A 21,818-nucleotide genomic window follows, 5' to 3' on the forward strand; every position below is an offset into this window, starting at 1 on the left:
AATGATAATGTGAGTGAAGAGTGATGCATGACAAGGGATCAGCTCTGTCTCCTTGCAAGAAAATGACCCATTTTTCTTTTTTTATAATTATTTTACCTTTGTTGCAAGATCAAGCATTTATTTATTTATTTTTAATTATTTAACCGTTGCAACTTACCTTTTATTTTTTATTTTGTTTTAAAATTTGACTGTTGACAGAGAGAGGGTCAGGTGAGCCGAACTGCCCGCAGGGCTTGAAATTTTTGGGTCAGGCCTGGCCAATGTGTCAACGAGCTGGGCCAAGTTTCAAATAGAAGGCCCAAAACCAAGGTCCTAGGCTGGGCTCGGGCCCGGGCCTAACCGGGCAGACCCATCTCAGGCCTCGGGTGGGTTTCAGACTGCTCACGGGCCTTAGGCCATTTTTACACCCCTAGTTTAGTACCCCTTCTACAATTTTTATCCTAAAAAATAATAATAATAAGTAGAGATAGTTACTTCTATAGGAATTATGAAGATGAATAGGTTCCACTAGTGAGCAATGACTTATTTTTTGATTTTCAATATGGAAGTAGTCCAAAATCAATATATAAGGGCAAGACATGCATGTATGAACCATATTTCATATAACACTTTGGTAGACAAACTACAGCCTAAAAACATCAATTTCTTAAAATACTAATGGAAGTTGTGAACTTAAAATATTTTCCTAAACAAACAAGGGAGGCAATAAAGTGGACAAAACAAGGTATCTTTCTGGTCGTAAGTAAACATCGATATTAAACACGTTGAAAAACATAATCTAAACCCCGACACGTGGCTGATTAGGGGAAATGTATCTTGAAGTTGTTCAAGCTAAACTGATGACCCAAAAGTGTTTTTTCTCAAAGGCTTAATTGGCAAAGGCCCACTTGATTATGTGACCATGTAGTGCAGTAAAGGGACATTTATGGCCCCTAATTTAGTCACTAATTACTTTGTGTTTTCTGTCCTTTTCTAACTAACTTGTGTCTAAACCTCATCTTCGCCCTCTTTTTAAGCTGACATTTCCTCCCTTTTCAATCTCCCTCACTCACCTTCACAAAAAAAAGAGTAAAACAAGAGAAAGACACGGCGCAAAACTCATGTCTTGCCCAAGGAGAAGTATTAGTGAAGATGAGATCAATGATCTTGTCACTAAACTACAAGCATTACTACCACATCCTAGTTCAAGAAGCCGAACAAGGGTATACTATATGATCTATTTTTTCACTCTCTTTTTTACTTGTGCTAAATGTTTATCATGTCACATTGAAAAAAAAAAAAAAAAAAAAGAATTTTCAGAGCGACATTATCTTATCTCAACCTTGATGCTTTGGATGTCATTGAGAATGGACGGTGATGGAGAGAGAGAGAACAAAATGATTTGGCAATAATAATGAGTTTAAGGAATTAAGTTGGAAGCATTGATAGAAAAATAACTTGAAAATTCAAAATGATCTCGAGAAAAGCAGAGGCTATAGTTTAGTGGAAAACACTTGGTATAAGTCCAAAAAAATTTTTTTTTTTTTTTTTTTTTTTTTGGGTAGAGAGAATGTGATCAAATAGGATACAATCATAAATAGCCCGAGATATGAACATAAACTCATAATATTTGTGATTTTGTGTAGGTTCCGGCATCAAAGATTCTGAAAGAAACATGTAGTTACATCCAGAGGCTGCACAGAGAGGTGGATGATCTGAGCAACAAACTCTCTCAAATATTGGCCAATATGGACACCACCGGTGTTGATTCTGACATTCTTAGAAGTCTCCTACAACAATAGTCTTCTGTCTTTCTCTCTCTCTCTCTCTCTCTCTCTCTCTCTCTCTCTCTCAATGTGCTGGTTAGAAGTCACCAAACCAAACAAATATATGTTGTTTCTTCCTCTACTCCACTGCTATGTCACTTTTATTTTTCTCTGGTTTGGTTGGGACTTTCACCTAAAGAGTAATGTTATTAATTATTTAACAATCAATATGATATATTTATTATTATTATTATTTTGTCCTTTGTGCTCTGATAGATATGAATATCATTCTTTTTCATTGTTTTAGGGTCCTACAAGAACCTGAAATATGTAGAGCTGACCAAAGCATTTTCTTGGATTTCCTCATCTAGGGGAACTTAACTACTAAAATAAGAGTAGAGTTGATAACAGAGAAACATCTAAAATAAATGATTAAAAATTAAAATAAAAGTAGAAAACACAGAAACATGTAAAGGAATTGATCATAACCACCATTATTATTCTAACAAAAGGAATCTTTCAAGATCCACCAAATATACAGCCCAAGAAACCTCCTCTCCTTCAAATCTTGATCTGATATTTCTAGTGGAACCCATTGTAGATATGCCAAAGATCTCTTAGGCAGCCTTGTTTGCTCTTGTGTATACATAATTTTCAAAAGGGTAATCCAGTGTACAAGGCTATCGCTAAAACAGATTTCTGAAGAGGACAAGATGTATGTTGGTCACTGAGACAAAGCTTTTTGAAAGACGAAAGTTGGCCACTGAGAATGACGCCCCTTGCTTGACAATGGAGTCACGAGTTTTATCAATCAAAAAATCATCAATAATGCAATGGAGACTAGTACACCTCCATTATTTTCTTGATTGACCCATCACAATAGAGACTTCTGTGAACTTTTTTTTTTTTGATCGGCAAAAGAAAAGCTTTATTGATGAAAAACATAACAAGTATGATAAGAATACATCAATAAAGAAGAGGGTGCAAAAAGCATCACAGTGAAACATTTGGATCCCAACTAGGTTGGCACCAAAACGCACACCCAATCATCTGCTAGCACACACTCGAGGCTCCAAGATGGTGAGAAACCAACAAACAGAGCAGAACAAAACAAGACAAAAACAAGAAGACAACAGCCAAACACTAGCAGACCATCCCCAGCCACTGACATACATTATTGAAGACTACTGACTGTCTACAAGCTAACAAACTCCACAGGACATCCATACAAACCCAGATTTCAACACAAAGCAGCTCGGAACAGTTAAGAACATCCTCTGATTTGGCGCCAATTGAAAGTTAAGGAAGATCTTTAATAGATGCTTTCAGCCAAAGTACTGCTCTAATTTTGATATTTTCACTCAATCCAGAGAGACTAGGTTGAGCCTCTGCAAAGACACATTCATTCCTAAGTTTCCAAAGCGACCAAAGAACGATAAGGGGGATGGCTCTCCAAATTAACCTATCAAAATTTTTGAGCTTGACAGTCATCCACCATTGGAGAAGATCATCCACTGATCCTTGAATGCACCAGGAGAACCCCCACTCATTAATTATAGATGACCAAATCAACCAAGAAAATGGGCAATGAAGCAAGATATGGACAGCAGATTCAGGTTCAGAACGACAAAATGGGCAGATGAGAGAAGCAGAAGCATCTAAGATGCCAATTCTGTGCATAAACACTGCTGTCTTGATTTTGTTTTTCCAGGCCAGCCAAGTAAAGAATGAAACCTTAGGGGGGACAGCCCCATTCCAAATATGCTTGCAAATGTTAGAATGAGACCCTAGGATAGAGTTAGAGGCAGAGTAAAGAGAGGACACGGAAAATACACCAGGACTAGTAGATGCTGAAGCCCAGATAAGATGATCAGCCCTGTCAATTGACAGAGATGGAGCTGAAGATAGTAGACCAAGTAAGTTAGCTTCTTCTACCAATTCCCAACTGAAAAGCACTCTCCTAATAGGAAAATTCCAATTGTTTGGGCTAGACTTTCTTGCCATGAACTGTTGTAGAGAACCTTCTTTATCTGTAGAAAGATTAAAGAGAAGGGGAAAAGAAGACTTGAGACTAGAGCTGCCACACCATCTGTCATGCCAAAATTTAATCCTACTCCCATCCCCCACTTGGATTTGGCAGTTATCTATATAGAAATTGTAAACATTTGTGCTATGAATCCCAATAGATAATATGTCCTTCCAAACTCTAGAGTGTTTGTAGGAGGACTTTAAAGGTGGATGCCAACTAGCCTCATCAATATTGTATTTGCTACAGATAGCTCTCCTCCAAAGAAAGTTTACCTGAGTTCCAAATTTCCACCACCATTTGAGCAATAGACAAGCATTCATATCTCTTATTCTTCTGATACCCAGGCCCCCTTGGTTCAAGCTTTTGGTTACCTCCCCCCATTTCACTAAATGCACTTTCCTTTTAAGATCATTACTGCCCCATAAAAAAGCTGCCTCAATCTTTTCGAATTCTTTTGCCACACCTTCTGGCATCTTAAACAAAGAAAGAAAGTACACTGGTAAACTAGATAGAGTAGACTTGATTAGGGTTAATCTACCTGCAAAGGATAGCAGTTTTCTCTTCCACCCTGAGAGTTTAGATCTGATCTTGTCAATCACAGGCTTCCAGGTAGATTTTTTACCAGGATTGGCACCTAGAGGCAGTCCCAGAAATTTCAAAGGAAGGCTATGTACTTTACAGTTAAGGAGATGTGCAAAGGAGAGCAATAAAGTATCAGACACACCGACGCCACACACCACGCTTTTGTGATAATTAATTCTAAGCCCAGATAGAATTTCAAAGCACCTAAGGATTCTTTTGATAAGTACCATTTGATCCCAATCTGCCTCAGAAAAAAGAATTGAGTCATCTGCAAATTGTAGGTGAGACAAGAGGACATCTTTGGATCCGACATGAACACCTCTAAGAATGCCAAGATTAATTGCTCTGACCAAAAGAATGTTTAACCCCTCAGCCACAATATTGAATAAGAAAGGTGATAACGGATCGCCCTGCCTTAGCCCTCTTTGTGGTGAGAATTCCTTAGTTGGAGCACCATTCACGAGAATGGAAATCCTTACTGTAGACACACAAGTTTTCATCCAAGAGATCCATTTGTTACCAAACCCAAAACTAGATAGCAGAGAGAACAAGAATTCCCAGTTAACCGAATCAAAAGCCTTTTCAAAATCTAGCTTTAAGATCAAACCATTCTTGTTGGTCTTCATCCAACCATCTACTACTTCATTGGCAATGAACACCCCATCAAGGATGTTTCTTCCACCGATGAAAGCAGTTTGAGTTTCACCAATAATTGAGGATAGAGCTGGCTTCAGTCTATGTGATAACACTTTTGCCAAAATTTTGTACAAGGAGCTTACAAGACTAATGGGTCTGTAATCAGATAGGCCGGAGGGATTTTCCAACTTAGGAATTAAACTAATGAAAGTACTATTAATCCCATAAGTCAGTTTGCTATTTGTGTGGAAGTCTGCAAAGAATTGCATGATCTCAGGCTTCATAGTCTTCCAAAATTTCTGATAACACAACAGATTGAAACCATCGGGGCCAGGGGCTTTGTTATTATTACAATCCTTAATTGCAGCCAACACCTCAGCTTCACTGAACTCTGCAACAAGATGATGAGAAACATAGTCTGCCTCAATGGTGTTGAATGGCCCTCCCAAGACGGGTCTTTTGACCCAATCCTCAGTAAACAACTTCTTGAAGTGTTGGTAGACCTCTAATTGAACCCTGCTAGGATCCTCATAAGACACGTCGTTAACTACTATAGAGCTGATCATGTTTCTACTCTGTCTGGTATTAGCAAAAACATGGAAGAATCTAGTATTCTTATCCCCATTTAGAGTCCAGTTCAATCTGGATTTTTGATGCCAAATCCACTCCACCATTCTGAGCAAATGCCACATTTCACCTCTGACCACTCTTCTTCTTGACCTCCCAGAATCATCCAAGAGTCCATCCTCTGCTAAGATGTCTAATGTATGCAATTCCGCCTCTAGAGCCTTGAGTTTGGATGTGACATGTCCAAACACTTCAACATTCCATTTTTTTAACTCTGTCTTTAGCTGCTTTAATTTTTGAACAATTCTGAATTCGGCCCACCCTGTAACAGTAGTGCTGCTCCAAATGTTAACAAAGAACTTAGAGAAACTTGGATGGAGAGTCCAGGCATTGAGAAACTTGAAAGGCTTGGGACCCCAGGCTCTTTCATCTTCCATCAACAGCAGAGGACAGTGATCAGAAACTAGTCGAGGCAGGCCCCATAACTTCATTCTGAAGCTAATCAACCATTCTGGGCTGAGGAGTACTCTGTCTATGCGGCTCCATTTCTCGGCTTCCTGGGCATTGCACCAAGTGTATTTCCTACCATGAAGAGGTAAGTCATGGAGCTCACATTTCTCAATAAACTCATTAAAATGCTTCATCCCCATGCCTCTCCTGGAGCAGCCAATCCTCTCACCTATATGTCTAATTTCATTGAAGTCTCCACCCATACACCAAGGTGCAGGAAAGTGATCCTTAAGCTTGACTATACCCGCCCAAAAAGATGTTCTAGCAGAGGGGTTATTTGGTGCATATATGTTTATCAAAACACAATCAAAGGAATTATACAAAGAGCCAGAAAGTAGTATATACCTCCTATTGCAGCAGCAGCCAGATAATTGGAACACTGAAGGGTCCCAAATGCATAGAAGTCCACCAGCAGAGCCTACAGGATCCACAGACATGAATTCCATACTTCTGCACCCCCAAAGCTTTCTAGCAACATTTTCAGAGTCCACAGCTTGCTTGGTTTCTTGGAAAAAAACAATGTCAACATGCTTGTCCTTTAGCAATCTTTTAATTCTTCCCTTCTTCTCAGGTTTACCTAAACCCCTAATGTTCCAAGATAAGAGCTTCATAGATAAACAAAATGAAGCCTTTCTATTCTATTTATATTTTATTAATCGAGCACGTTTCTAGGTCTCTTCCTGATCCAAAATAAGATGACTAATTTCAAGAATTGTATGTGATGAATCTACAACTAATTTCAATCAACTGTCCAGTTTGCAAATTCTAAAACTTCCTATACCATTAAACTTGATTTTTTTTTTTTTTTCTCTTGGCCACTTGCAGATAATTATATGATGACTCAACTTTCTTTTTTTCCCCAATACTGATATGCCATGGTAGGAGAACACATTCTTGTGATCTGCATATTCAAGAATTTCAAAGTGGACTGACTACATGCTCTTCATTCATACACCATCTAATTTTCAATGTAGCAGAAAAACTCATGAATTTATGTAAGTCAAAATAAAAAATTATAGAAATCAAGACATAGTGGTATTATTACCAGTACTAAAAATGAAAAACACTAGTCAGAAACTCTAGCACGTTGAGATAAATGCAAATCCGGATAAATGCTCCTTTCACATATTGCATCAATCACAACTTATGTGCCAAATCCTAATCCAACAGGAAAATCAATTGATTGGCTGAGTTGAAAATGATTACCTAAAAATTAAGAAATATCAAGAATAGAAAAAGAATAAATATAAAAAAGAAACTGCATTCATTGGTTGGGTTATAAATCAAAACCCAACTATTTATTTATATATATATATATATATATGTTTATGCTCAACAAGATGAATGACAATTTGCGAAACTTGGGGCTTGTTTGTAACAAGATTTTTCAGCTTTTTTCAATCATTTTTTTAATAAATTTTTTCTTTGATAAAAAAATGTCAAAAACCCACCTAAAAGTCCCTAAAAAGATTAAAAATGAACGTGAAATAAAATAAAAATAAAAATTAGAAAGATAGCTTTTAAGATTATACCCCAAAGTAGGCCAGCTTGGCTGACAGATAGAACTCTCTTGGTGTAGTACAAATAGAAACTTCCTCAATCAATTACTAATATATTAATGGTTAACAAAATCAAATATTATGTCAACCTTCATTAGTTTTGACACCACATCTCATTATCTAGCCCTTGAATTGTGCTACAAATGCTTTCAAAAACACCTTTCTTTCTTTTTTCTTTTTCTTTTTCACAACAAAGTAAAGCCTTTAGAAACAACAACCATCTCTCTTTAAAGTCTCTCAAACCCATGCTCTTATTACTTGCTTTACCTATGTAGAAGAGAGTGATAAATTAGGATAAAATATTTTTTACTCCTGGGGCAATGTCATGTGGTATTCCCATTTGATATTCACTGGTTCAAACGGTGGGACTCAATACTTTTTGTTGTGTTTTTTTGAGAACAATTTGACAAGTGTCAATTGATAAATGGTGTACAACAATACTCCAAGACTACTAATACTCAATAAAATAGTCCATGCATTGAAGTTGTCTATACCATCGCAATATGCATTGTCGCAATATGCATGCATATTGTGTGATGCGAAATCTCACATCACCTGAATATTAAAGTAATGTATAATAGATAAGCATGAGAGCACCCTCACTTCGATAGCTAACTTTTGCGATTGATTTAAGATGGCATCTTTCAATGTGAATTGAAGTTATAAGCAATATGCATTTCAAATGTGTGCGCGCGAAAAAACTAACTAACTGCATCTATTTGTATTCACAATTGCATTGATTTAATGAATCCCGACATTTATGCCTATTTTTTAATACATTCTTCAAGTTGTTTTTCAAACTTTTGATAATCACTTTTATACCAAAATCAAATATTTTGTCAACCTTCATTAGTTTTGACACCACATCTCATTATCTAGCCCTTGAATTGTGCTACAAATGCTTTCAAAAACACCTTGCTGTTTTTCTTTTTTCTTTTTCCCTTTTTTTTTTTTTCACAACAAAGTAAAGCCTTTAGAAACAACAACCATCTCTCTTTAGAGTCCCTCAAACCCATGCTGTTATTACTTGCTTTACCTATCTAGAAGAGAGTGATAAAATAGGAGAAGATATTTTTTACTTCTAGGGCAATGTCATGTGTTATTCCAATTTGATATTCATTGGTTCAAACCGTGGGACTCAGTACTTTTTGTTGTGTTTTTTAGAACAATTTGACAAGTGTCAAGTAATAAATGGTGTACAGCAATACTCCAAGACTACCAATACTCAATAAAATAGTCCATGCATTGAAGTTGTCTGTACCATCACAATATGCATTGTCGCAATATACATGCATATTGTGTGAAGTAAAATCTCACATCACCTGAATATTAAAGTAATGTATAATAGACAAACGTAAGAACACCCTCACTTCAATAGTTAACTTTTGCGATTGATTTAACACATATCTTTCAATGTGAATTGAAGTTATAAGCAATATGCATTTCAAATGTGTCTTTTGCACAATAAAATAAAATAAAATCTGCACAAATCTGCATCTATTTATATTCATAATTGCATTGATTTAATGAATCCCGACATTTATCCCTATTTTTTAATACATTCTTCAAGTTGTTTCAAACTTTTGATAACTACTTTTATGCCCAAAAAAAAAATCATTAATGAAGACAGATTTTGCGAACTTTTTCATTTTTTGTTTCTAAAAACATGCAAAATGTAACGGACAAAAGCTAACTTATTGGTCATAATATCCGTGCACTTCACTAATAGATCATTATTTTTAATTTTTCCATCACGTGTGAGTCTTACTAATAACATCATTCCCTTTCTCCCTAAGCTGTGTTTGATTGAAAGATTTAGAAAGAGATTTAGAGGAAAAAAAAAAAGGAAAACGGTATGAAACTAGATGAAATATAAATATATTTTATTTACATTTCATCGTCATTTTCTCTTTCCCTTCCCAAATCTTTGAATCAAATACAGCCCTATAGGATTTTTTTGTCACACTTTAAGAATTTCTTTATATTAATTATGAAAAATAATATACAAATCCACTTTTTAAATTCAATGATATGTAAATGAGATGATTGATTGATAATTAAATAATATATACGAAAGAAAAATAACATATGAGAGTTATTGATTAATCATTAAGCGTCAAAAATAGATTTTATTTTTTGATTTGGATAGCACTACTCATTAATTACATGTTATATATACTTTATTTTCGTCATGAATACAATTGATTGAACTTTATCATAACATTAGATATATTAATACTAAACAAACATGGAAATGATAACATTGAATCTGAAAACATACCAAACAAACTATCACTTGCAAAAATAATTAATTGTTTCATCTTTAATGTAAAAGATAATCAGTAAATTCTTGCAATGCAACTAAGGTTTTGGCATATTGGTCATGTAATACCATTTTATGATTTGAGATTGCGAGTTCCATAAAAGAAATTTAATTTAGTTTTATTTTATTTTATTTTTTTTTTATTTTTTTGCATGTCAAAAAAAAAAAATTGGGCCACCTACCAGTAAATCTCATATACAAAGTTTAAAATACATCTAGTCTCAAAACAAAACACTTGTACCAATTAGTCCTACATATTTTTTATTGTTACCAAAAAATCTTTTTTTTTTTTTTAAACTTCAAACACGTTGCTACATTCCACCACTGTCGGACTTCCATCAGATAGTTATCGGAGACTCGTCAGAATACTTAACATCATCGGGAAGTCGGCGGAAGTTCACCGGAGTGTTCTGAACATCACTACAAGACGTCGAAATGTCCAAAATGTTTGTTGAACGTCAAGAACATCATTGGATACTCACCGGAATGTCCAGAATATTGCTAGAAATAAAATTTAAAAAAAGAAAAGAATAAATTGATAAATTATTGTGAAAAAACATAGCAAAATGTGCTAAATATAGATAAACTGAAAGGAAAAAAAAAAAAAAAAAAAAAACAACAACAACAAACAACAGTAGAAAAAAGTATATATTATTTTTCAATTTTTGTAAGGTTTAAACAAATAATCTCCAATATTTATCAAACTGAAAAGTAAGTTTTAAAATTGTAAAATATTACAGTTTCAAAGTATAATTCTATTAAGCATTTATCCTTATTAATCAAACTGGAAAATATGTTATGAAACTGTAAAATTTTATAGTTTTAAAGTATGATTTATTTCAGGACCAAAAATATTGAAATTGTAAAATTTTACAATTTTCATCGCCTGTAACTAAAACTTGAAAATAATTTGTTCAGAATTTGAAAATTTTTCCCATTAAAACATCAAAATAGAAGTGTGTAGTAGAGAAAAGGTAGAAAATTTGAGAAACCAAAAGAAAGAAACAGATATAGAGAGAATATTGTACTCTGACAATTATTTTTGGTTTAGATCTAGTCGGACCTCATGTAGATTTTCTCAGATCTGATATAGATTTGAGTAGATCTACTCATCTTCTTTGCCGGAAACTCGTCTCTTTCGTCATCGATGATGGTGAAATTAGGAGTCAATGATTGGTGGTTGTCGGTAAATCTTAATCAGTCGTCAGTGACTATATATTAAAAATAACAAGAGAACCAGCCATCGGAAATCAAGAAGAGAGAGAGAGAGAAGAACAAATGCACATGAAGAATGAAAAAGAAAAATGGATAGTAAACTTTTGAGAGTATTTAAAAGGTTATGAGACTAAATAGACTTATTCTCTTTTAAATAGGACTTCTAAGTAATTTGTCCAAACAAAAAAAAACCTAAGCCTCGACAATGGACCAAGTTGGCCAGGTCCATGGCCTTTGACGGATCAACAAGTCAGCCTCAACCTTGTCCATTGGTATGTCTAAAACCCAAACTTTACCCATGGGCTTGTGAACTCCAGGCCATGTTTGGCCCATATGGGTTTAATATAGATTTTGATTTTAATTTTTATTAAATTAAAAAACAAATATAAAAAATTATAATACAAAATTTTGAAGTGCATTTCGTTGATTAGAATTGAATATTAAATCATGAAAGATAAAAAAAAAAAAACCTTAAATTTATTTATTGAAATATATAATTGCATTCATTATGATTATATTATTATATTGTATTTATCTTTAATCTCGTTAAATATGGGTTTTAATGTAATTTTATACAATTTTATATATATTTCACAAAAAGATAAATATATAAAATTGTATTTATCTCTTCAAAGTCCAACCCAAAAACTTAAGAGTTGTTTGTGAATAATCTAAATAAGTATACTTAGTGCCATTTTGGGAATATGGTAAAAAGTCACGTTTTTGGACAAAATGTCCAAAAACGTGGCTGCCAAAAACGCCAGAAAAGCCATTTGGCAAGTGCCAAAAACGCAGCCGTAAAATTATAAATTAGGGCCTATGAAAAAAAAATAAAAAAATAAATCTCTTATATTGGGTAAGGGTATTTTGGTTATTTTAATTTGATTTGATACCATAAATAAATATTAAATTAAAAAGTAAAAAGCTAGCTTTTTACCAACTTTTCAAATCACATCCAAAAAAGTCAAAAAGTTTGGTAAAAAGCCAAAAGCTAGCTTTTTACCAATTTCCCAAAACATTATTTGATAAGTACATTTATTTGGATCATATTACCGCTCTATTTTTCTACACATCTTTTCATAAAGTACACTAAATAAGTAAACCCCAAATGACCCCTTAGTTTTTCAATTTTAATCTTATTTTTTTATTAAAAATATATATGTACAAATATATATATATATATATATGGATTAATTATACTTTACTCCCTTGTAGTTTTATTCAAAAACACATGGTCCTCTTTAGGGTTAGAAATACACACAATCTCCTTATATTTTGGGATGAAGGGCAAAGTTTAACTCTGTTAATGATAATGGAAAAAAGTCAATATTACCCTTTGTTTTTTTCCTTAATTTTCTTATCTATGCTACTATTAGAAAAAACAACAACTATTATAAAAAACAACAATGATATAGAGCTTTAATATTTGAACTCTAAAAGTGTTCTACTAGGGGTGAGCATGGTTCGGATTGGACTGGATTGGGGTAAAACCAGGACCAATCCGTTATCTACGGTTCCTGAAAAATTGGAACCAATCCAATCCGTTTAAATCATGGAATCAATCCGAACCAATCCATTTAAATACGGATTTGATCGGTTTAGGACCACGGATTCATATAATTAAATAACAAAAAAATATATATAACACTTTAATTTCATAAAAATATAAACATAGCGCTATATTAGTTCTACAATAGCAATATCTATTTCTATAACAGCGACATATTGTGCTAGAATTTAAACAATCCTGAGAAAACTGGTTTCACCATAAGTATTTAGACCATTACAAATTAATATTAAAAACTAACAAACAAAAGTAATAAAAGAAGATATTATACGGTTTTAGGTTTGAGTTTAGATTTTATATAGAATAAGAGAAGATACTATGGGGAAGGATGTATAATAAAAATATCTACTATTTGTATACGGTCCGGATCGGTTCCAATCCGGAATCGTGGGGTTCAATCCGGAACCAATCCGTGTACTACGGATTTTTAATTTTTCAATCCGGAACCGAACCACGGATTCAAAAAACCAATCCAAACCTATCGGATTGGACTGGATCGGATTACGGATTTCACGGATTCCTTACTCAGCCCTAAGTTCTACACATGTGGGAAGGAGAAAAAAAACACACACACACACATCACATCACATCACATCACATCAGAAGTGGACCCTACCCATTTAGAGTTTCCCTAGAGCTTTCTTTTTTGAGCTCTCAATCTATATTCTTTCTCTAAAATCAACAATGATAGAGAGTTCTAATTTTAGAGTTCTTAGACCATCTCTAACGGTTTATCAAACTTTGCATTAGATTTGAAATTTGGTGAAAAAGTCACTTTTTGGAGCTCCAAGGTTTCACCAAATTGGTATCAAAATGAGAATGGAACAAAAAATTCATCAAAGTGAGAACATACTCCAGATTTCACCATGTTACTATGTGTTACCGTTGGGGTGGGCCAACCAGTCGACCAACCGGTTGTCTGGCCGGTTGACCGGGGTCAACCGGTTCCCTTCCAAATAGGTAGGTTCAAACTGGTCAAAAAAGATTCGAACAGGTTAAAAAAAAAAAAAAATTTGCCCTTACCGGTCGACCAACCGGTCGACCCATCTCTTTTGATGCACGGTTGGAGTAAGACATATCAGATTGAAAAAATTGATTTTTTTTACTCAAATTTAATGAAAAAATTGGTTCACCGTTAGAGATGCTCTAAAGAGAGTTTTAGTGATATGACAAGAGAAAAAATAAAAAAAAAAACAAAAACATAGACACACACATCACATCACATATAGGTCTCACTCTTTACCACATTACTGAAACTCTCTTTAAAATTTCAAAATTAAAACTCTCAGGGTATGTTTGGTTTGTGTTTGAGAGATGTGTTTTAGAGATAAAAAGTATGAAAAGTTGTTTGGTTTGGTTTTTTTCAAAAGATGTTTTGGAAAATTATTTTGAGAGAGAATTTTGAAAAAAGTGATTGATTTGATGTATGTGAGAGAGAGATTTGTTTGGTAAACTTGTTTGGTTTACAAGTTTTGAGAAATTTTTTTGGAAAAATTTGTTTGGCTTGATTACTTTTAAAAACTTATTTGTAGAGAAAATTTTCCAAAAAATTTTTAGAAATACAAACCAAACGAACCCTCGATCTTTATTCCTCTAAAATTAGACTAGCGTACCTCCTCATCTACAGCTGCAGCACCAACACTAGCACCAGCATTCCAATCCCTCGACATTTTTCCCTCTCACCTTCACCCAAGACAGCTACTCCAAAAATAATAATTTCTTTTGAAGAATTTAGTTTTTTTTAATAGTACAGTTATTATATTTTAAAAACATTAATTTTTTAAAATTACTTTTTAATAGTATATTTTTTTATGAATATCAATTATCATAATTATATATTTTTATTATTAATGAATTAAAAAAGAATAAAATAATAAATTCATATTATTTTATTATTTAATTTTTAAAAAGAAATTAATATTTTAAAATAACATAAAATAAAATAAAAAAATAAATATTTTAAAACGGAGGGAGTACATTTCTATCCCAGACAACACGTTCAACAGCTAAGATGGGTTTGCTTCACAAGGCCATTGTACTCTCTTTTTCAAGGCCATTGTAATCTCTTTATTTATTTATTTATTTTCCGGCCACTGGATCAAATATTAAGTCGCTTTTAGAAAATTTAACTGTTTTTTTATGAGTATAATTATTGTATGGGTAAATTATACTGACACCCCTGAGTTTTATATATATTATAATTTTTTCTTTCACCTTTTAAAAATTATATCTCCTCCTTGAAATTTAAAGTTTCATTACAGATTCCCTCTCAGCCTTTTTAATTTTTTTAAATACCAATCACCTTGCTTGTTTCCACTTTTCAAAAAATTTTACTTTTTTATTTTCCGTTTTTTTTTTTGTTTTTACTGAATTTTTTTAATATTTTAAATAATTTTTTTACTTTTTAAACACACCTAACATAAATGCACCTAAAAAGTAAAAAAATTGTAAATTCTTTTAAAAAAAATTCACTAAATACCAAAAATATAAAAAAAATTACAAGAATTCAGTACATTTTTTGTATTTTTATGTATTTATTAATTTTTTAAAATATTTTTTTGCAAAATTTTTACTTTTAGATACATCTAAGTAAGGTGCATCTAAAAAAATAAAAAAATGTTTAAAATTTAAAAATATTCACTAAAAACAAAAAAAAAAAAGAAAACCAAAAAAGTAAGTTTTTAAAAAACTTAATCCAGAAAACTCAAACCAAACACACTGAATTTTACTCTCATTGGATAAATTACATTGACATCTGTAAAATTGGTATTTAAAAAAATTAAAAGGGCTAAGAAGGAAATCTGTAATGAAACTTTAAATCTCAGAGAGAGAGATGTAATTTCCAAAATGTAAGGAAAAACTGTAATAAACATAAATCTCAGGAGATAATTTACCCTTATTGTATTTTAAAAATATTAATTTTTCAAAATTACCTTTTAATAGTACAATTATTACAATTTAAACAATATTAATTGGACAAAATAAAAATTTTATATTATTTTAGTCATGAATTTTTTTTAAAAAATTAATATTTTAAGATAATAAAAAATAAATTAAGAAATTAATATTTTAAGATGGTTAAAATATTAATGTCGTAAAGTTATTTTGCTATTTGCATTTTGAGGCCTTGAGTGAAATACTTTCATTGGAGCATGCTTTCAGGTTTCAACCATTTTGAAACCATGGGCTCTTTCACGATGCTTAACTCAACCCACATGAAAGAATAAAAAAAAAAAATGTTTCAAATAATGAATTAGAAATCAACCACTTAGCTATACAGATTAGAAACTTTATTTCAAGTTTGTCATAAACAATGCTCTGTTTAGGAAGAGCTGAACCGAGTTTTTTTTAGGTATTTTAATCATAAAAAATAAAATAGATTATTTTAGTCATAAAAAATAGAACATCATATTCAACCCATAATTATTACACTCTTCTTTGATAAAAAAATTAAAAAGTCAAAAAGCTCTTTCCAAACTAAACTTTTTATTCCATACTAAAATAACCAAAAAAATTAAAAAAAGTCAAAAAAAATCAAACACTTAGCAAACGACACCAATATTTATCCACTTTTCAAAACCCCAAGTTTTCATATACCCCCGAGATTTTTTTTTTTTTTGTTTCCCAGTAGTTGCATACAAAATTCACAAATGGAATGACTCAAATTGTATGATTAGTAAATGGAATGACTCAAATTGTATGATTAGTATTCTTTACACAAATACAAAGTTGTACGTGAATTAATTTATTGGGTTCAATTTGTTTCAAGTTGAGATCAAGATTGGACCCGTCTAATCCGATCCATGGAGTCCATTTTTTGAGCCTGTTTTGATAATTTGAACCGTTCAATGTGTAAAACCCGTCGAGTACTATATTTGTAAAAAATCACATTGATCGAATATTAATAGCTATTTGATCAAATCAGTTTTGTATAAAAAAAAATAGACAGTGAAAAACTAACGGTTAATAAAAAACTATTTTGTTCATATAGCTATTGATATCCGATTAACGTGATTTTTTACAGACATATAATACTCGACAAGTTCTACACATTAAACGGTTCGGATTATCAAAACGAGACCTGTAGTGAACCTTCACAGACTCAACAGCACGGTTCAATCCAATTTTGGACTTGAGCAAAATCATTGCCTAATTTATTTTCCCCTTTCAACTTTTTGGCAGTAACGTGAATTTCATATTCAAGTACAAATAAAAATCACAATAAAAAACAAAACTATTTAAAAAAAAAAAAAAAAAAAAAAAAAAGTACAAACCAACAAAGATCTGAAAAATACCATACGCGAACATACGTCATACATGTAAGTATATATATATATTCAAAAGTCAACCGTTGATCATCTGATCATCAATGCATCGCGAGATGGAATTTATCAAGAACGGCCTGGATGTTCGCGAGAATTGCTAAGCTGTTACTCATGTACTCTTTGGAATTCTGCACCTTACCTCTGACTTCATCACCAACCGTCGATCCCGTCTCATCCAACCCATCCAAACACGTATCCTGATTGGTCATCGCCGCACTCACCCACGTCTTCATATCTCCGATCTTCGCCTCCGTCAACACCTTCTGTCCGGGACCCACATCCATCAACTCGACCGATTTATTGAGTTGACTCAGCGCATCATCGAACAGACTCACACAGTCCTTCAAGGCAGAGACAGATCGATCGTCGTTGGATTTGGATATGAGGGTTTTGGGGAGAGAGTTGAGATCGGTGAGTTCTTTGGCGGCGACTCGGAGAGAGAGATTGAGAATGAGTTCGGGATCGGCTTTGGGGAGACGACAAGGGGAGTGATTGTCGAAGGAGGAAATGGAGGAGAAGCATGAGTTGGGGTGCTGAGTCACCGAACAGACGGCTTTGATTGAGTCGACGGCGTTGTTGTTGGAGAGAGATGATGATAATGACGACTCGGTTGACTCGGTGGTGGACTCGTGGATGATCAGAAGTCCTAACATTGCTCCGATGATCACCGTTAAAAGGATGATGAGAGAGATGACGACGGCGGTGAGAGGCTTTCTGGTGGGTTTGAGTGGTGGTGGTGGTGATTGATCTTCTGAGGGGTTTGAGACTTTGCCATAGCCTTTGATGAGATTGATTGTATCCATACTATTCTTCTCTCTGTGAGATTGGGTTTTTTTGGAATGGCTCTGAACCTGTCTGCGAAGTTTGATATATTCTTGTCAATAGTTGGTGTTTTAGCAACGAAAGGAATAAGACTATGACATCCAATCTAACATTTTTAATTTATTATTATTATTTTAATAAGATGAAGTTTCATATTTTATTTTACTTTTGAAATGATTGACCAAGTTTAGGATGATATAACATTGGGCTTTTTTTATTTTTTATTTTTTATTTTTTATTTTAATGATTGACCAAGTTTAGGATGACATATAACATTGGGCAAATTCGACCAGAATTGGTGTAACACCATGTTTATAACATTATTGTTAAATTTGGATGGTTGGCTTCAGTGTCCAAAAATTAAAAATTTTAAATTCATAACATTTGGTTAATCTATTTTTTTTTTATTTATAAATAACTCATTAAAATTTTTAAAATAAATAGTTAAGATCATCTCGATAAGATTGAATGATTTACTAAAATAAATACTTCCTCTGTCTTAAAATATTAATCCCTTATTTCATTTTTTATTGTCCTAAAATATTAGTCTCTCTTCAAAAATCAAGTACAAAAATAATGTAAATTTCTTATTTTGCCCTTCTTTTAAATTAGTAAGCAATATAAAAAGTACAATTATGACATTAATATTCTCAAAAAATGTACTATCAAAACGGTAATTTTGAAAAATTAACTTTTTTCAAATACAATAATTATACTATCAAAAAAAGTTAAATTCTCTAAAAAAGACCATTATTTTAGAACGGAAGAAGTAATAGATCTGACATGATGGTTTGGGATTAGTTCTTTTAACTTTTTATAGTCTGAAGTGAATTTTTGCTAAAAAAATTTCAAAAACTCTGCGCTTTTAGCAAAAAAAAAAATAAAAAAAAAAAGACAAATTACATGTATCTCTCTTGAGGTTTGGTTAAATTATAGATACCTCTTGAGGTTTTAAAATTTATAGATACTCCCCTGAGGTTTATATTTTCATAACAAATTGTCCCTTGAGATTTATATTTTTATAACAATTTACTTCCTAATTTGTTATGCAAATATAACCTTCAGGGGTATCTGTAATTTCTCAAACCTCATAGGGGTATCTGTAATTTTGCTAAACTTCGAGGGGTACATGTAATTTGCCCCCCCCAAAAAATTATTTTTTTGATATTGTTTTATGTTGTGTTTGGTTATGAAATTTGGGGAGAGATTTGAAAATGAAAAGAAAAAAAAATGTGTAAAACTATGTGAAATGTAGTTATATTTTATTTTTTTAAAATTTTTTAAATATATATATTACTTTTAAATCTTTCTAGGCCAAAAAAATTTGACACAATTTTTTAAAAATTCACTAGTTTTTTTAAAAAAAATTTAAATGTGACTTTTTTACTGGATCTAAACCACACCAACATGTACCCAAAATCCGTCCCACCAAAAAACATAATAAGAAGAAGAGAGTAATATTATCATAATGTATTAATAATTCATTAGGATCTCCCTTTTCAAGTTTTTCTTAGAAATGAATTGATGGCATATCATATAACAGTTAGTGCGGAGCCAAAAAATTAAATTAGAGGGGACACTTATTAATTACGATATCGAAAATTTTTACAAAAATATTTCAACAAGTTTTTACCATTGATTTCGAGAATAATAAAAAAAATAATGTTATTTGAAACTAGTGTATCATGGACAATATAAAAAAAATATTGATATAAGTCTTAAAATAAATTATATAGGGTTCATTTGGGAAATGAGTTGGTTTTTTAGCTTTTTGACTATTTTAGTCTAAGGCTAAAAAGCATATTTTGAGAAAGACTTTTTGAATTTTTGTGAGAAAAAGAATGTAATGATTATGGATTAGATGTGATATTTTGTCTTATTAGGTTAAAAAACTTATTTTGTCTTTTTGTAACTATTTTAGCCAAAAAAATCCCAACCTCAACTTCCCAAATAGAGGCATAATGATAAATTATTTTTTTATACAAAATTTTATTAAGAATTCAATATAATGGTAATACTACGTCATCATTAGTATGCGATATCACTCACTAATAGTAAATAAATATATATAGATGAATCTCACATGTCAAATGTAACTAATAATCTAATAAATTTTATATCTTTATAGTGAGATTAATTATACTTACATGTCATTAATAATGACATTATCGTTACATTTAAAAAATTTCATAGATAATATGATTTATTGCAGTCTCTTTATTTTCAATTAAAACAATTATTATTGTTCTCATAATTTTTAAAATGTCGTTGATATTTTACTCTAATAATATTTTTATAATTTTTTTATTTAAAATATCTTCTTTTTGTTTGTAATAAAAAAAAAAATTCTCAAAATCCAGAAGGGGCATGTGACCTGCCTGGTCCTATACTCCCTCCGCCACGCCACTGATAATAGTTAAAATTTAAATTTAATATATGATCTTTATTAGTAATGCAATATATATTTCTTTTAAAAAATTTATTAATGACAATCATAAATGTTGTCAATAAAAATTATATGTAGTCAAAATACTTATAATCTTAATACACTTTCATATATTTCAAAACACATTTATATATTTTTATTCATTGTTTACATATTTGTTAAAAATATAAAATCGCCAAAAGATTACTCTAAAAGAAAAATAAAAATAAATTTATGTATAAAATAGATAGGTAGTAGGTAAGTCTTGGCTTTTGGAAATGAAAAGTAACAATAAATAGTTGGTAAGCATTTATCATCATTGTAAATTAGGCGGGAGTTGTGACATGCCTCCTATTCTAACCATTTTGTTTTGTATAAATTTCACTTTACTTTTTATAGTTTAGTTCATATGCTATTTATCTTTTTAATATTTGAAAATTATTATATAATTTTATAGATTAAAGTGTATCATTAAATATTTTATTTAATTTAACAATAAATGTGAAACATGTGATAGATATAAAGGGGATTATATATTCATTTTTAAATTTTAAAGAGATAAATTATACATGGAATAAAACACAAGAAATTAAAGTGTATTCCAAGCAAATGACTGAAAGGGTAAATTATGAGTTAATTATACTTCCTATCTCTATAATTTCATTGAAAATTCATTTTAGTTCTTTCATTTTTAAATGTGAGAGTCAACTATTACATTTTAAGTAAAGGTGCCATTTATCTTTTTCTTTATCTAATGTTAACCAGGCTAACAAAATTTAAAAATAGAGAGATTTGAAGTGAGATTTTAATAAAAGTGTAAGGATTAAAAATGATATTTTAATAAAAAAAAATGTAAGGGTAATAATGACAAGACAAAAATGTGACATATGAGTCATATGATCATGTTTCATCAATCCTATTAATGTTAGATGATGAAAAGGTGTTATTGCAACATGATTTAAAGTGTAAGAGATACAAGGATATTTTAGGGTTTGTTTAGGATGTGGGTTGACTTTGTATCTTTTGATTATTTTAGTTTGAGGCTAAAAGTTTCGTTTGGAATAGATTTTTTTGACTTTTTTAACTTTTGTAAGAGAAAAAATGAAATAATTATAGACTGAATGTGATATTTTGTCATATTTAGCTAAAATAACTTATTTTGTCCTATATAATTATTTTAGTCCAAACACTCATCCTAAATGAGACATTAGTCTTTTTTATTAAATCGTTAACAGACCTAACGGTGCATTTCAGTTTACAAACCATAAAGGATTATGTGATTATTTTCAAATATTAATGAGGTAAACCACACATAATCCAAATCTTAGGGAAGTAAAATGAAATTGGCCCTTTTTTTTTTAAAGATATATAAGTAAATAAAAACAATCCAAGCTTCTTACACGCATCGTTAAATGGTTTCTGACCAAGAAAATGTATTTGAAGTGGTGAACCCAAATTTTTTATTTAAAGGACCTGTTCCTCTTGCATATGAATTTCAAAAATTTATATACAA

At 31.5% G+C, this 21,818-nt stretch overlaps 1 protein-coding gene and 1 non-coding gene across 2 annotated transcripts; one reads left to right on the plus strand and one right to left on the minus strand.

Moving 5' to 3' along the window:
* Positions 1–1,040: 1,040 nt before the first annotated feature.
* LOC114321833 (uncharacterized) lies at positions 1,041–2,000 on the plus strand. Its single transcript, XR_014356738.1, has 2 exons — positions 1,041–1,202; positions 1,626–2,000. It is a non-coding gene; the product is annotated as an uncharacterized LOC114321833 (transcript).
* Positions 2,001–17,099: 15,099 nt separating this feature from the next.
* On the minus strand, positions 17,100–17,861 carry LOC114282797 (pectinesterase 1). The gene has a single exon (XM_082908462.1). The coding sequence runs from the start codon at positions 17,859–17,861 to the stop codon at positions 17,100–17,102; it is 762 nt and encodes a 253-aa protein (XP_082764588.1).
* Between the last annotated feature and the right edge of the window lie 3,957 nt (positions 17,862–21,818).

Source organism: Camellia sinensis, chromosome 15, assembly GCF_055761805.1.
Source record: "Camellia sinensis isolate YWXY chromosome 15, ASM5576180v1, whole genome shotgun sequence".
Classification (NCBI taxonomy): Eukaryota; Viridiplantae; Streptophyta; class Magnoliopsida; order Ericales; family Theaceae; genus Camellia; species Camellia sinensis.